This window comes from Nothobranchius furzeri, chromosome 2, assembly GCF_043380555.1.
Source record: "Nothobranchius furzeri strain GRZ-AD chromosome 2, NfurGRZ-RIMD1, whole genome shotgun sequence".
Taxonomy (NCBI): Eukaryota; Metazoa; Chordata; class Actinopteri; order Cyprinodontiformes; family Nothobranchiidae; genus Nothobranchius; species Nothobranchius furzeri.
In genome coordinates this window covers 88,136,228-88,154,185 of record NC_091742.1, presented here as the reverse complement: position 1 = coordinate 88,154,185, position 17,958 = coordinate 88,136,228, and the positions used below count along the sequence as shown (strand labels likewise).

General features: G+C 46.4%; 1 protein-coding gene across 1 annotated transcript; it reads right to left on the bottom strand.

The window, feature by feature from the left end:
* Positions 1–276: 276 nt before the first annotated feature.
* LOC107397214 (uncharacterized) lies at positions 277–6,727 on the bottom strand. The gene is made up of 5 exons (XM_054734965.2): positions 5,052–6,727; positions 4,392–4,838; positions 3,972–4,232; positions 1,050–1,129; positions 277–963 (listed from the first exon to the last, which is right to left on the bottom strand). The coding sequence occupies exons 1-5, from the start codon at positions 5,095–5,097 to the stop codon at positions 892–894; spliced, it is 906 nt and encodes a 301-aa protein (XP_054590940.2). The 5' UTR covers positions 5,098–6,727; the 3' UTR covers positions 277–891.
* Between the last annotated feature and the right edge of the window lie 11,231 nt (positions 6,728–17,958).

Genomic DNA, 17,958 nt, shown 5'->3' with positions numbered 1-17,958 from the left:
CCCTCGTGTATTTAAACCCCTTCTGTTCTGTGTCTTGTGTCGGATCATTGTTTCATTGTCCAGCATGTCTCCTAATAAATAAGTGTAAGAATTCCTACCCGTCTGCCTGTTTCCTCCCCGCGTCTGGATCTTCGCCTCACCTCGACTTCATTCACCGGCATGTGTGACACATACAGTTGATGTCATGGTGCAAGTGTTAAACAAACCAGACATATTTGCCGATAGACAAAACACAGAAAGAGTGCTTAGACGTTGATAAAAACAAATCAACAGAAACAAAATTCTAACTTTTATTTTAAAACAGTTACTCATTGCTCACAGTGCTGTGGCATTTTCTCGAACTAAACATTTTTTACTCATAGGTGCATTGTTGCCACTACTTGTTACATACCACCCACTGCTGGTCAAAAGCCTTTTTCATCCACGTTTGGATGCTGTTTAGCTGAGACTCCTTCATTTACACCGCTGCCTCCTGGATAAATCCACATCTGGGAGCATTGCTAGCATCAGCTCTTCGTTCTCAAATGTGGGACCTTTCCCACCAGCAACATGGGGTGGAACAAAAATACACGCATCCCATATTTGTTGCTACTCCCCACTGTAATAATCTACTCTTCCACATATAATCTGCCACCACTTTGCTTTTTCTGTCTTTAGCTTGACCTGTTGCCCTTTCCAGCTGTTTCATGTGGTTGCAGACTTTAAGATGAGCAGAGTGACTCAGACCCATAGGCACTCATGCAAAATACACTCTTACTTGTATAGGGCTACATCCCACAATGCACTGGGACACGATCTACTTTTAGCTACTGAGGCATACACTATTATTTCTTAATATTTCACTGAAAGAAAAGAAAAACCAAAACAACTGATTTCAGACTCGACTGTCCTTCACTGGGTTCCTGGTTTAACAGAACGAACTTTCAGAGAAAACTGTGGTGGAAGCCCTCGTTGTCTGAAGACCTGGAATTAAGAATAATGTTGTTAATAATAATAATAATAACAAACATCATTAAATACTCAGTAAAACAATCCTAATTCAGCCTCACCTTTGATAAAACATCTTCCATCTGTGATACTGACAGGTGGTCACCAAGCTTGAGTTTGACCTTCAGCATCACAATGTAGCCTAAAGACGTCAACATGGATCAGATTCAACAAAATTTGGTTTCATTTACTCAGAAAATATTAAGAATCTCAACAATGGCTGCAACTAATTCCTTACTTACTTATGTCTGTAGGTCAAAGGTCAAAGAAAATTTCATCAAGAAAATTTTTGTTGACATGAAAACAGAAAATAAATCATATTTGTTCTTGACTGTTTAACCCTCTGATGCATGAATTATGAGATCTTCAACCATGATTTTTTAAACAATTTTTTTCATTCATCTTTAGGTGTGAATGAAACAAATTTCAACAAATATTTTTTGTAACATTTTGTTAATTTACAAATAGATTATTACATGTCCATCTCAGTGGACAGCGTGCATTCTGAACATGAAATATGGTGGCTTGACTTACTGAAATCCAAATGGAGGGGCTCACATGCAAAAAAGTCTTCAACAGCTGTGCTTAATAGCAAAGATAAAGAAATTACAAATTTGAGTACCTGTCCACTGTAGTGACCATTATGCATCGAAGGGTTAATATAATCGTTTCAATAAAGTTTATCTTCTAGAGTAAATTAGCTGAGGATCAACCATCGACATATATACTGGACAATTCATTTCCATAGGCTCCAATAACACGTTTTTGAGGCCAAATGGGAGGTGGCCACCACCGCCATTTTTACCGTGTCACAGGTTCCGTCAAGCCCAGACAATTCCACAAAAGGAAAGAGAGGAGGAGCTGAGGGTGGGGCTGTAAAGCTGGGATCAACTGACGACACCCGGTCGAACTAGCTACAAGCTAATCTGAAGCTAACCCAAAGCTACTGCGGAGGTGGGAGCGAAGCTAATGGACGTAGCAACCTAGCTACAGTGGGGCAAAAAAAGTATTTAGTCAGCCACCGATTGTGCAAGTTCTCCCACTTAAAATGATGACAGAGGTCAGTAATTTACATCATAGGTACACTTCAACTGTGAGAGACAGAATGTGAAAAAAAATATCCATGAATTCACATGGCAGGATTTTTAAAGAATTTATTTGTAAATCAGGGTGGAAAATAAGTATTTGGTCACTTCAAACAAGGAAAATCTCTGGCTCTCACAGACCTGCAATGTCTTCTTTAAGAAGCTTTTCTGTCCTCCACTCGTTACCTGTATTAATGGCACCTGTTTGAACTCATTATCTGTATAAAGACACCTGTCAACAGCCTCAAACAGTCAGACTCCAAACTCCACTATGGCCAAGACCAAAGAGCTTTCGAAGGACACCAGGAAAAGAATTGTAGACCTGCACCAGACTGGGAAGAGTGAATCTACAATAGGCAAGCAGCTTGGTGTGAAAAAATCAACTGTGGGAGCAATTATCAGAAAATGGAAGACATACAAGACCACTGATAATCTCCCTCGATCTGGGGCTCCACGCAAGATCTCATCCGTGGGGTCAAAATGATCATGAGAACAGTGAGCAAGAATCCCAGAACCACACGGGGGGACCTGGTGAATGACCCTCAGAGAGCTGGGACCACAGAAACAAAGGTCACCATCAGTAACACACTACAACGGCAGGGAATCAAATCCTGCAGTGCCAGACGTGTTCCGCTGCTGAAGCCAGTGCATGTCCAGGCCCGTCTGAAGTTTGCCAGAGAGCACATGGATGATACAGCAGAGGATTGGGAGAATGTCATGTGGTCAGATGAAACCAAAGTAGAACTTTTTGGTATAAACTCAACGCGTCGTGTTTGGAAGGAGAAGAATACTGAGTTGCATCCCAAGAACACCATACCTACTGTGAAGCATGGGGGTGGGAACATCATGCTTTGGGGCTGTTTTTCTGCTAAGGGGACAGGACGACTGATCCGTGTTAAGGACAGAATGAATGGGGCCATGTATCGTGAGATTCTGAGCCAAAACCTCCGTCCATCAGTGAGAGCTTTGAAGACGAAACGTGGCTGGGTCTTCCAACACGACAATGATCCCAAACACATCGCCCGAGCAACAAAGGAGTGGCTCCGTAAGAAGCATTTGAAAGTCCGGGAGTGGCCTAGCCAGTCTCCAGACCTCAACCCCATAGAAAATCTGTGGAGGGAGTTGAAAGTCCGTGTTGCTCGGCGACAGCCCCAAAACATCACTGCTCTCGAGAAGATCTGCATGGAGGAATGGGCCAAAATACCAGCTACTGTGTGTGCAAACCTGGTAAAGACCTACAGTAATCATTTGACCTCTGTTATTGCCAACAAAGGTTATGTTACAAAGTATTGAGTTGAATTTTTGTTATTGACCAAATACATATTTTCCACCCTGATTTACAAATAAATTCTTTAAAAATCCTGCCATGTGAATTCATGGATTTTTTTTTCACATTCTGTCTCTCACAGTTGAAGTGTACCTATGATGAAAATTACTTACCTCTGTCATCATTTTAAGTGGGAGAACTTGCACAATCGGTGGCTGACTAAATACTTTTTTGCCCCACTGTACAACCGGAGTTAACTGTGCACAACACCAGAGCTTCTGAGTCAGAGATACACCGGGCTGACCGCTGAGTAAAACCGGGTGGAACACAGAGGTCTCCCAAGAGCTCCACAAGCCGGCAGCCGCACAGCAGTCAAGCGCCGCTGCGATCTGAGATGCGCAGAGCTGCTTCTGGGGAGAACCGGGTGGAAAGGTTTCCATCCCAGAGCTCCACAAGCCAGCAGCTCGCGTAGCAGACAGAAGCCGCGATAAGACAGAGATGCGCCGAGCTGCGGGGAGGGGAGAACCAGCCGGCAGCCCGCGCAGTAGGTTTAGTACATTTTATCTTCTGTTTCTACAGTAAATTAGCTGAGGACCAACACACAGAAGGTCAAAAGTCACGGAGGATCTCACCAATAGTTGCAGTGATGCGAACTCCAGAGCTTCTGATGCTGCCAGACACAGAATAGAGAGTGAACGTGTACGTGGTTCCAGCAGCGAGAGATGAGACTGTGTAGGTTACTGGTCCGACTCCAGTTGGTGCACTGATGCTTGTCTCTGTACCGTTAAACTGGAGCACAAAGCTGATGTTGTCCATTTTATTCCACTGCAGAGTGATGCTGTTCTGGGTTTGTCCTGATGCCCTGAAGCCTTCTGGGTTTGGGAAACATAGATCTGGGGAGAAAAAAAATCTGTGTCTCTCTATCAGACAACCTCCAAAGCCTGCATCACATTTGTAATGATCTCTTTCTAAAATTATTTAATCAGAATTTTAAAAAGCAAAAATACGAACACTGAAAATGTTGGATTTAACTGAAGGTATAGAAAACAAACCTGCACAATATGCAGTGTAGCACCCTGTAGGAGTTGCAAGTTTGTAGACATAGAATCCATTGCAGAGTTTGATCTGGATGGGGCGTGAGACATAATTGCAGCAGGAACCACTCCAGGCACCACAAACAGAGCGAGTTACTATTTGGTACATCTGTGTGGGGTGAGGTGCTGTGATCCACAAAGGGGCACTGGTTCCACATCTGAGTTCGGCTATACACTTCTCTGGAATACGAGCATCAGCTTGGCCCAGAAAGAAACGATACCAGCCGGCCCAATTTATATTCCGATCACAGTGTACTGGGTTGTTGTTTGTGTTATCCACTGAGCGCCAGCTATCGTTCAGCACAGAGTAGTGGTCACAGGGGTCGGCACACTGAAGATCCCCGTTTATACTGATGCAGTCCATCCCTGAGGAGCAGTTTACACCTGAACAGAGAACCTGTCCCTCTTCATGTCAGACATGGAAGAAAAACAGACACTGTTAAAAAGCCTGACCTTGTTAAAAATTAAATAAGATGTGATTCAAACTTCTTCTCTTTAATATTATTTAAAACAATTCAGTTTTATAACTGAATCTATCAACAGACAGCACAAGTTTAATTTTTACACACAACTGGTCAGATATCACTAAACCTTTACTGATTAAAGAGTCCGGGTTACCTGTCAGAGAGGAGAGAGTAAACAGGTGGAACAGGGGCAGGAGCATGTTGGAGCTTTTCTTCAGCTGATCAGAAACAAAAGTTCAGGTTCATTCAACAGATTTCTCTTTAGAACAGCAGCAGGTTCTTTCTCTTCATCACAGCTGACAAAGGTTTATGATGGGTCAGTCCTCCTGCATGCTCAGATCATGCCCTTCCCTTGCTAGAAAAATTGTTCCAAAATGAAAGTTGAACCCACATCTTTTTTATCTGTGAATTCAATTCCGATCGGCGAGTCTCAAATAAAAATTTGGGCATCTTACTGTAAAAAAAATCCCATTAATAAAAAAAAAAACAACCTCCAAATAAACTACATTCACATCGAGAATCGAAACCAGGACTTCTGCACAGGAGTACAACATCTTACTAGGTGAGCTAAAGCACCAGTGATGTCCTATGTATCTGTAACATTTATATCCTTGATGACAGCTGAAACAACGTTCAAAGAACTGTAAGGAGCGAAAATGGCTATTTTGTTGCTAATTTGCAGGAAATATCTAGAAGAAAGTTCTACAGAAAGTAGCTAAGGGTCCTCAGAAATGTAGCTAGGTTCATCACTAGGCATTAGGAACGGCGACAAAGTCGCTGAGTTGGCACTGCCTCTCTGCTGCTAAAGCTACGGATAGCAAATGCTACGGACTATGCCTGAGCGTGAACGCGCATGAAGCAGCCTGCTCGACCGAGCAACTCTCTTTTTCTGTGATTTTACAGATAAACAGGCAATCACAGTAAAAATGCCAGGGCTCAATCTAAAGGACCAGGGCATTGCAGGAGAATGCATGAAGAAGAAATTTATTTTTTCTATAAATGTTTTGGCTGTCAAACTTCCATAATGCCCTTTTAAAATAAAAATCTTTGCTTCTGCACACAAAAGAACCAACAGGAAAAAAACAACCACACTGATATGCAACCACTTGTTACAGTCAAATATAAGGAAAGCAAAATATCCGTCACGGTACTAAATTACCATGTTGGCCCTTAAGTGCATTTTCATAGTCATACGAGTGTGTGTGTCTGTGTGTGTGTGTATAAAATTAAGTGAGCGGAGGAAGGTGCGTACAAGAGGCCACCGCACGTTTCATAAATCAGTCTTTTGACTGTTCATACACACATTCAAAATTTCAGTCGTAGGATGAAATTCACGTGAAAACATTTGGGACTCATAAAACATATCATTTTAAACAGGCTGTGGTTTCTGGTGCACGCTATCCTGTTCATTTCCATAAATAATGTGTCAGGTTTCAAGGCTGAGCTGAAGCGTAGCGGAGATGGATTGTGGCATTACTGTGTGACCCAGATGCGGAGTGGCTAGCGTCGGGTTGAACAGAGCACGCAGCTTTACTCTGGGAACGGCGACAGCGCTCGGAGAGAGAGCCGAGACTGAGTAGCAGTTCCGGAGGATAAGGTAGCTGGCTTACTAATAGTAATCAGCGTGGATAAGTCTTTGGGTTAGGTTTGAAGGCTGGTAAGCCTGAGAACACAATACAAAGTCTGGTAGAAACGATGACTGAGTAATGAATGAAATGCCGGAACTTCCTTATATAGTGTTGGCGTGATGACGTCTGCAGCCACGTTGGTGGCAGGAATGATGGGAAGTGGTGGCGAGAATGCTGGGAAATGAAGTCAGCGGGAGGAGTTCGTGACAGGACCCCCCCCCCCCCCCACCCCCCACCCCCCTCGAGGGACGGCTCCCGAAGTCCCAGGACGCCGGGCCCAGAAGTCAGAAAGCAGGGTAGGGTCGACAAACGAGCTTGTGGGCTCCCAAGAGCGCTCCTCCAGGCCGTACCCCTCACAGTCCCCCAGGTACTGCCAACCACGTCCCCGGCGGCGAGCGTCCAGAACCTTTGCGGACCGTGTAGATGCGATCCTCCTCCACACAGCGGGGCGGAGGCATCCGGGTCGTCGGAGGGTGGAGAGGAGAGGAGACCACCGGCTTCAGCTGGGAGACGTGAAAGACCAGGTGGATCCGGAGAGCAGCCGGGAGGAGCAGACGGTAAGTGATCGGGTTGATGACCCTGAGGACAGGGAACGGACCCAGGAAGCGAGGAGTGAGCTTCCGGGAGCCAGCCGACATCCTCAGATTAGCGGAGAAGAGCCAAACCTGGTCACCAGACCGGAAGACGGGGCCAGGCTGGTGGCGGCGGAGATGTTGAAGGGCATACTCCGTGTTGGTCCGGGTGATGGCCGCACGGGCCCGGATCCAGGCGAGCCGACAGCGGTGGACCAGCGTCTGGGCAGCAGGGACCTCCACCTTGGGCACCTGATGGTCGAACAGAGGAGGCTGGTACCCATAACAGGTCTCGAAGGGAGACAGACTCGTGGCAGAGGAGGTCTGGAGGTTGTGTGACAGCTCCGCCCACAGGAGGAAGCGGGGCCAGGTGGTCGGCTGGGACGAAGCGAAGCAGCGCAAGTAGCGTCCAAGCTGCTGGTTCGCCCTCTCTGTCTGACCGTTAGTCTGCGGATGGTACCCAGAGGACAGGCTGGTGGAAGCGCCGACAAGGCGACAGAACACTTTCCAGAAGCGTGAGACGAACTGGGGTCCCCGGTCGGAAACCACGTCCTGGGGGAAACCATGGAGCCGCACCACCTGTTCAAGGAGTAGTTTGGCCGTCCTCTTGGCAGTGGGGAGACCGGCCAGGGCCACCAAGTGCACGGCCTTGGAGAAACGGTCCGTGACGTCAGTATGGTGTCCAGGTGGTCGACAACTGGCAGTCCCGTGACAAAATCCAGCCCGATGTGTGACCACGGCCGCTTGGGCACAGGGAGAGGTTGTAAATCTCCAGCGCCGGGTCGGTTAGATGACTTGGACCGTGCACACAAATCACATGCAGCAGTGAACTCGCAGACATCCCTCCTCATGGACGGCCACCAGAGAGCCTGACGGAAGAACTGGAGGGTACGGGCTTGTCCTTGATGTCCCGCGAGCCGTGAACAATGCCCCCACGTGAGTGCCTCTTGTCGGCAGGAGGCTGGAACGTAGAGGTGGTTCGGTGGAGTCTCTGGAGGTGCCGGATCGCCTGGAAGTGCGGCCCGTATGGACTGCTCCAATGGCCATTGGAGGGAGGCCAGGAAGAGTTGAGTCGGCAGAATGGTCAGAGGCTCCAGGGGACTTGACTCTGGTGCGAAACGCCGAGAGAGAGAGTCCACCTTGAGGTTCTTGGAGCCGGGCCGGTAGGCAATATGAAAGTTGTACGGCTCGAAAAAGAGGGCCCACCGAGCTTGACGAGGGTTGAGTTGGCGGGCAGTCTGTAGATGAATGAGATTCTGGTGGTCGGTCCAGATCAGAAAGGGATCGGTGGTCCCCAAGAGCCACTGCCGCCATTCCTCCAGAGCCCATTTTATAGCCAGCAGTTCTCTGTCGCCGACCCCATAGTTCTGCTGTGTGGGGGGAAAAGTTCCGGGAGAAGTAGGCGCATGGGTGGAGCTTAGAGTCTGGACCCCGTTGCAAGAGGACGGCCCCTGCTCCCACATCAGAGGCGTCCACCTCCACGACGAAGCGCCGGGTCTGGTCCGGGTGGAGGAGGATGGGTTCTTTAGTAAAACGTCAGACCAGATCATGGAAAGCCCGGACAGCCTCTGGAGTAAGGCGAAAAGGGTGAGGCTGGTTGGTGGCTTTGTTGAGTGAGGTCAGTGGCGCTGCGAGGGAACTGAAGTTGCATATGAACCTCCGGTAAAAGTTCAAAAAACCCAGCAAGCTTTGCAGCTGCTTCAGGGTCGTGGGTAGAGGCCACTGAGCCACTGTCTGGACCTTCTGAGGGTCCATCTGCAGACCCCCGGAGGAGATGGTAAAACCCAGGAAGGAGGTGGATTCCTGGTGAAACGCACACTTCTCCAGTTTACAATACAGTCCATGATCTAGGAGGCGGGACAGAACAGCCCGAACATGCCAGATGTGCTCCTCAGCCGTGCGGGAGTAGATGAGGATATCATCTAGATACACAAAGACCCAGCGGTCCAACATGTCTCTTAGCACAGCCGTGATGAATCGCTGGAAGACGGCGGGGCTGTTGCAGAGGCCAAAAGGCATCACTAACTATTCATAGTGGCCGGTGGGCGTGATAAACGCAGTCTTCCACTCCTCACCCTCCTTGATACGCATCAGGTTGTACGCACTGCGCAGGTCCAGTTTAGTAAATACTGCGGCTTGGGTGATGGCGTCTAGGGCGGTGCCGATGAGAGGAAGAGGGTGACGGTCCCGGATCGTTATTTTATTTAACCCTCGATAGTCAATACAGGGCCGGAGATCCCCCTCCTTCTTCTTTACAAAGAAAAACCCCGCGGCCCCAAGGGATGTTGAGGGATGGATGAATCCCTTCTGGAGGGCATCAGTTATATAATTGTCCATTGCCCGGGTCTCCGCCGGAGAGAGGGAGAACAGGCGACCCCGAGGTGGGGTGGTGCCGGGCTGGAGCCGGATCTCCAGGTCATAGGGTCGATGAGGAGGCAGCCTGGTAGTGGGTTCTTTAGCGAAGACCTGAGCGAGGTCGTGGTATTGAGGAGGGACGAGCGTCAGGTCTACGTCCTTGGGTGGAGTTACTCCAGTCTGCGGTGTGGGGGAGCCATGGTGGTTCTGGCGGTGTGGGGGAGCCATGGTGGTTCTGGCAACCCACGCCCCAGGCCAGGACCTTGCTGGTGTACCAGGAGATGTGAGACTCATGAAGGCAGAACCAGGAATGACCCAGGATGAGTGGCGTAGCCGGAGCCTGGATGACCAGGAAGTGGAGGGTCTCCAGGTGTTGGTCAATAGTCATGTGGAGACCCTGGGTTCGGTGGGTGAGAGGGTACGGCATGATTGGCCGGCCGTCCACGGAGGTCACAGGGATGGGTCGGTCGAGAACAGTGAGGGGTATTTTGAGCTTAGTAACCAGTCCTTGATCGATAAAACACTCCGAGACCCCAGTGTCTAAAAGAGCCTCCAGTCTGGTCGGGCCTTGGTCCAGGTGGAGGGAGACGGGGAGAGTGGTGCGGTGTGGAGCCGGAAAAGTGGAGACTCTGGGCGGGACAGCCCCTACTCCGATCCGGAGGGCCCGTTTCCCGGTCGTTTTGGGCATGTGCCACGTGGTGACCAAATCCCCACAGTACGCGCATCGTCCCTCCTGATAGCGCCGTGCCCGTTCCTCAGGGGGGAGATGTCCGAGCTGCATCGGCTCCTCCGTCGGTTGGTGAGCCGGACGACGGGGTGACATTCTGGTGTGGATGGGAGCAGACATGGTGCTCGGCCTGTTCAGGATGCAGCGGTCCAGCTGGAGAGCCAGATCCACTGCCAGGTCCAGGGAGGTTGGGGCCTCGTGTCCGATCATGCACTCCCGGATCCTAGGTGACAATCCCTCCAGATAAACGGCCTTTAGGGCGGCGTCATCCCACGTCAACCAAGCGGCTGTCGTCCTGAAACAAGAGGTGTACTGAGCCGCCATCTGGGAGCCCTGACGAAGCTGAAGCAGCCGAGTCTCGTCCGAGATCTCGCCGCTGGGATGAACAAAAGTCTTTTTCATCTCCTTCACAAAAGTCTCATAGTCATTGCAGGCAGGAGATTTCTGGTTATAAAGAGCCGCCGCCCATTCACCGGCTCGACCTGTCAGCAGTGAAGTCAGCAGGGCGACACGAGAGCAGGAAGTGGGGTAGCGTGCTGGCTGGCACTCAAAAGTCATTGCCAGGGTCGCCAGCATGCCCTCCGGGGATCCCCTGGTTCCGTCCCACTTCTCTGGAAGGCTGAGGCGCGGCTCCATCGTCTCAGAGACGGCTGAGGTCCGTTGTTGCAGGGCAGTAGAAAGCTGGAGAACCAGCTCGGTGAGAGACTCGATCTTAGTGGATGGCGATCAGCTATGGCACGGAGCTGGTTCATTTCCGCTGTATGCTGATCCACAGCTGTGCGTAGTTGAACCACTTCGATGCGCAGATGAGCGAACTCCGCTGGGTCAACTTTTGACTCAGTCATCCTGTCAGGTTTCAAGGCTGAGCTGAAGTGTAGCGGAGATGGAATGTGGCGTTACTGTGTGACCCAGACGCGGAGTGGCTAGCGTTGGGTTGAACAGAGCACGTAGCTTTACTCTGGGAACGACGACAGCGCTCGGAGAGAGAGCCGAGACTTAGTAGCAGTTCCGGAGGATAAGGTAGCTGGCTTAATAATAGTAATCAGCGTGGATAAGTGTTTGGGTTAGGTTTGAAGGCTGGTAAGCCTGAGAAAACGATACAAAGTCTGGTAGAAACGATGACTGAGTTATGAATGAAATGCCGGCACTTCCTTATATAGTGTCGGCGTGATGACGTCTGCAGCCACGTTGGTGGCAGGAATGATGGGAAGTGGTGGCGAGAATGCTGGGAAATGAAGTCAGCGGGAGGAGTTCGTGACGTAATCGAGCTCTAGGGTGTCAGCTGTAGATCAGTTACTTGGAGCTTAACAGTTTCTGATGCTTTATGTTCTTTAATCTGTGATTCTATCAGATTAACCTGAAGACAGAAAGCCTGAGCTTCTCTCCAGCTGAACTCAGGAGTCCTTGAGTGGTTTTGGTAATCTGGAGCTTCAGCAGAGACTGGTGAGAAGAGGTTCTCTATTAGCTGCCGGTTAAAAGGCAAATCAGGATGTAAATCATGCAAATTCACTTGAGATCAAACACCCCAAGAGAGATGGATGAACCAAGAATCAGAGGGGACAGACAGAAGTAGGATACAAGAGTAGAAGAAAGTAGAAGAACAGATAGATGCTTTGTGATGTAGAGTAGGAGATGCTCTCTGATCAACGATATAATATCACAATTATTATTAATGTAAACACTTTGGTTACAAGAAAAAACGTGTTTAATCTTCAGACCTAAATCTAAGTAATAAATGAGGTTTTGATTTTATGTGTTTAAGATGAAGAGAAGCGAAGAAGTGAACAGGTGAAGGAGAGGAAGGTGAATAAGACACGAACTTCTCAGTTGGTTACGACTCTAAAGTTTGTTTTGTCACAGCAGGAAAAAATCTCAACTAGGTTGTTTTTCTGTTTTCAACAACCAAAAGTTTAGTTGACAACTCCTCTGCGTCCAGGTGAACTATTAAGAGTAAATCTTTAGGCTTTATTTGGTCAAGTCTCTTCTCCTTAACTCAGCTTTCCCCAGAGAGACGCTGAATGAGAAAAACATAGAAGAAGATTGTTGGACTGAACTCACCTTGTTTTCCTGCTGCTGTCCTGCCGACTGTAAACTGGAGTCTAACTGGAGACTTTCCCTCTCATCCTCTCCTACATGCGTTCATGCATCACCTGAGCAGAGCTCTGCCCCTCTCCAGGAACATTAGTTCAACAAGCGTACAACCCCCTCACTGAGCTCAGGAGGAGGAGACAGATAAAGATAGCCGCTTCTGGGATGCATCAAATACCGCAGTTAACATAGGGCTACACAGGAAATCACACACAGGTTCAGTGAAAAATCCCCTGTAATTTTCAAAATAAAAGTATTGCAGCAATGCAGTTTCATATATATAAAGCTTACGTGTGACCCAATGGCTTATTGGCTCCCAGCATCATTCCAGAAGTGCAGCAGTGTTTTTTTTCATGGCTTACAGGAATCCAGGAAGTGAAGAACATCATACATGACATCAAACAGCGATAATGTGATTTCTTTCTTTTTGGTTTAATGGCGGATTGCAAAAACAAACCACAACCTTTTGAAGTCTCGAGGGATTTTGTGATGTCGGGAGTCGAGCGAGGAGCACGGCTGAGAAGCTGCTTCGCTGCTGAGACTCTTCCAGTGTGCACTGGCATAGGCGTCATTTTCACCGGGGACATGTCCCCGGTGAAATTTGTGATTGGCAGCTGTGTCCCCCCCACTTTCAAAAACGCCTGCTGATGAGGATTTTTGTTTTACCAGCTCAGATCTTATACCAGGGGTCGGCAACCTATTCCCATCAAAGAGCCATTATTACCCATTTCCCACGGTAATTTTGGACGGATCTTAATAAGCAGTGACTTAAGTGAAGCAGGCAGGTCGCGCTAGAAAATTTCGTTTAAAAAGACTTCATAAATGTGTTCCCCCGTCCTTTTTATTTCTAAAATATGAAGTAAAAACTCACAATTTCATTTTCATTCATTTGTCATTAATATTTAGTCTACAACCGTGCGTTAAGTGGACCATCTTCCAGTAGCATCCAGCCCACCTCTACAAATGCGTAAAATGTGCATCAGCCGCTAGTTAGGCGCGCCGCGCGCACCATCAGCTGATCAGCCCAGACAAGAGCAGAGCAAATAGAGAAAGAATAGAGGATAATTGTGTCTGGAGATTACATTTTACTGCAGCCTGATCATCATTTAAATACGTAAACCATCACCTGTCTTCTAGTCCACGCTATCAGCATTATTTTAATTGGTGTGTGTGTGTGTGTGTGTGTGTGTGTTTTCCACTTCAAACACTGGTCTAACCAACCAGACCAGCATGTCCAGTAACATATTAATGTTACAATTAAACAGTTTCACTTCATGTAGGCTAGGAACATTTCACCTGCCGTGGCCCGACCGCTTCTGCTCCACATAAACTTTGTGCGTGATCAAATGTCTCTACGCTTCATGCGGAAGACGGGAACAAGCGCTGTTCAGCCAAAGTTTCATAATTTCATAAAAATAACATTTTTCCAAGTGACACATCCCTCAGAGAGACCGGGTTTCCAGACTGTTTCAGTGGGAGGAAATCTTATCGCATGTGCCGTGGTTCTGCACTGCGCTGCGAACCAGATCTTCAGCTCACTGTCCACCGTGGGCGCTCCGAGCCGCGCTGAACAGTGTCCAGTATAAAGCTCTGACGTTCTGATGGGAATCTTTTACCTCCGCGATGTGCGTTAACGATTAAAATGTCAGCTCATCCATGCGCATCAGTGTGCGTCGGGGTAATTCTTTCAAACCAAGCAACATCCTTGAGTTCATCTGTCAAAATAAACAGTCAAATGGAAATATATGTAACCTGCCGTTTAACTGTTTTGCCTTCTTGTGAAGATTGTTGCAAAGAGAAACAATTAAACTTGATTAACCCCAGAGCCACGCAGAGAACCATGCAGTGCGCATGCGGGAAGATTCCTCCCACTGAAGCGAGTGTTTTCCAAACCCTGTCTCTCAGAGAGACTTGTCACTTAGAAAATGTTCCCTGATAATGAAACTTTGGCTGAATAGTGCTTTTTCCTGTCTCCAATGTGGCGACACATCCAGGAGCCGTCTGAGGAGAATCCCAGAATCTCACATCCTCTTCAGCTCATAAAGTGCCTATATGATTACGCACAAGCGTGACGCGTCAACCCGGTCTCACAGTAAGACCGGGCTGGAACTGTTCAGGTTTACGCAGACAATCTTTACATTTAGAACTGGCATACAGATGTAAAATTAATGCAGTAAAATATAAAGCATTTTATTTAAATATCCATTCATTATTTTACAAGCACAGAGAGCCGCATCAGATGGATGGAAGAGCCGCATGCGGCTCCAGAGTCGCGGATTGCCGACCCCTGTGCTAGCCTACTTTATTGTCCCCAGCAATTTTTAAACCCCACTCAAGTGTATGGTTATTGTCCCCAGCAATTCTGAAAACAAACTGACGCTCTTGTGCACTGGAGTAAAGTGATTGTCGCGAGTAAACCTTTCCACTGCCGTTCCGCAACGCTTTGGATTTCAGTGCAGTAGGCGTTAGACTGCTGGAGGACATACTGACCATTCCACACTCTACTACTTTTTGCCTAATTGCCTATTTCCTGCTAGTTCAGCTGTTAACTTTAATTTTTATCTAAGGGGTTTTCTCACCAGAAGAAGCTACAATGATGTTCTGCTGAGCTGTGGTGGCCTCATGGAGGAGACCATCGGCTGGCACACTGCTGCTAACAGAAACATTCTACCTCTCCTGATAATGACATTTTACTTTTTTACATTATAGATTCACTAAGATAAATCAAATAAAGTTTATCTCTCACTAAATAGAGTATTTACCGAGAAATCACAATGTAACCATAGAAACACTACTTGGTATATATGTTGTGTGTGTGTGTGTGTGTGTGTGTGTGTGTGTGTGTGTGTGTGTGTCTGTGTGTGTCTGCTCTGACTTCTCCATCCCCAGTGAGTCGTGGAGGATGGCTGCTTATACTGAGTCAGGATCCTTTGGAGGTTTCTTCCTGTTAAAAGGGAGTTTTCCTCTCCACTGTCGCTAAATGCTTGCTTAGTATGAGGATTGCTGTAAAGACTCTGACACTAGTCAGTGACTTGATGCAATTTGCTGGGTTCCTTATATAGGAAACTTTTTTCTGATTGGCTTAATGAACCGACCTGGATTGGAATTGGAATTCTTCACAGAGGTGTACTCACTTTTGCTGCCAGTGGTTTAGACGTTCATGGCTGTGTTTTGAGTTTTATTGAGGGGACAGCAGATTTACACTGCTATACCAGCTGTAGACTGACTACTGTTGTTCTTTGTTATGGCTTTGGTCAGTGTTGCAAAGTTAGTTGGTTGGGGACAGAGCTCGAACGGGGGTACTCATATCAACATAACACCTGTTCAGACATCAATCCTGCAGTGTATCTCAGGCTTTATAGAGGTGAAGAGACTGCAATGCTCCTGTTCTCAAAATCGGGGAGAAGAAGAACGGCTGCCAAGACTTCATTCTGAGCACTCTTTGATTGTGGACAGTCTTCGTCACGGTGCTGTGACAACACTGGTCTTAAAATCCGACCTCATGAGCACGCCACCCCTGAATTTGGACACAACCTTTAAGTTCAGCACTCAATGGCTGCCTGCAATCACTCGGTCTGTGAGGCACAAGTTACCTGGTGTCTTTCAGTGTTGTTGTCAACACCTAGTCCCGGTCTTAGCATGATAGCTGCCACATTGGTAACAAACTTACAAACAATTAATCCATTAGTTCAACTGGAAATAGAGTAATGCTAAATAAACAAGCTGAGTTACATAAAGGGGTGTTTTTAGTTACTGTAACTCTGTAACTCAGGGGTGTCAAACTCAAATTCACACAGGGCCGAAATGAAAATCTGGGACGAAGTCACGGGCCAAACTTAATATTTTTTTAAAAAGTGACAGCAAATTTGCACATTTTCTTTATCTTATGTGCAATTTTGAACCTTTTAATTGGGAAACAAACTTATTTTTGCATTAACACTGAATGTGGAATAACCAAATTACACACAAGCAAGTCATCAGTGGTATTCATTACTTGTGGTATATTCAGTATTTTTAAAATCTATTCAGGATTTATGTTTTCTTGTTGTTTATTCATTTTTCTTATTTTTTATTCTCCTTTTTTCTCCTGTAATACGTGTCATCGCTGCTGTGTCGTCTAGCTTTCCCCACTGAGGAACAATAAAGGGATTTTCTATTCTATTCATCTATCTGCAGCCTTTCCACTTCCTGTTTACTGTAGGTTAAATCTTTTCTCACGGGCCAACAACAAAATTAACATATGATTTTATCTTAAATGAAAATGCAACATCTCACCTGTTAACTTTCATGTTTTGGAGCAGAAAAAGAGCATAAAACCTTAATATTTAAAGCTCAGTTTGCTCCACTGGTTTACTCTGATGCTCACCTGTTCCAGCCAGATACCTGCATCATGGGGCTGATCTGAGCTGAGGAGGAGACTCCTGTTGTTTTGTTCATCTTCATCATAATAATGACAACATTAGATGACAACAGGTGCTCACATAGATTTGTGCTGCTGAACTTGTCTGAGCAGTTTGACCACGTCGTTGTGTGTCGGGGAGGAAAAATAAAAACTACAGCAGCCAGTCATGCTGGTTTGAGCGTGTCGCTGTTCGCTGGAGTTATATCAGCTCTGTCTGGAAGTTAGTTGGAAAACTTTCTCTTTCAGTCATGAACACATTAATGAGCGGTCAAAGTCTCCGTTTCTGGACTTCAACGTCGGCAGATAGCTGAGTAAACTTGACGCTGAGTGAGAGGAGTGTTTAGTTTGTCCGACACAGCAGAGCTGCAGACACCGGCAGCAGATGCTGGAAAAAACACAAAGGAGGGGACGCTTCGGCGTCATGGGAGTTGTAGTCTTTGCGGTAAAATCGGCCAGAGGGTCAGGTTTAATATATTTTTGATATTTATCTTGCTAGTACATTCAACTCAAAATTTCCATTTCACTCTGTTTAGGGTTCAAGTGTATTAAATGTAGTCCACTCACTCAACTAATGTTTCATTACTTAAAAAATGGAAGACAATGTGTTACCTGAGTTTTTTTTAGGTAAACGCTACTTATCTGAGTTAACAGTGAAAGAATAAAAACATAATTAAAAACTACATAAATTAAAAGGAATAAGACATCAAAGACAGCCCTTGTTGCTGTAGTGAAAGCAGTCTTTTAGGTGGAGGAGCATTGGTTGTCTGTCTTAACAATGTTGGGAAAGTTACTTTAAAAAAAGTTATTAGTTGTAGTTACTGATTACTTTGTCAAAAAAGTTACTCAGTTACTTACCGAGTTACGAGATTATAAAAGTAACTATTTTCCAAGAAAAATAACTACTTAGTTACCTTTTTCATTAAAGAATGCAAGAAAAATGGGTTCCCCTCTTAATTAAACTTACTTAATTTACTATAAATTACTACAATAGTGAAATATAAATGACTAATGACTGGAACATAATAAAATGTATGTCCAAATGTTTTTTATAAACCTGAATAATTTAAATAAATAAGCACTTAACAGGAGGAACTACTATCAGGAACATTACACTAATCTAGACTATTAAAAGGTCACTGTGTGATATTTAACAAGACCCCAATCAGCTAAAATTTAAAATTGCAAATAGAAACACCTGTAAAGGTTCCCGAGTCTTTAAATGGTCTCTCAATTACAGAAATAAATGTAATTTTGCACAGTATTTTAATTTTTCCAGCTTCACATAATTG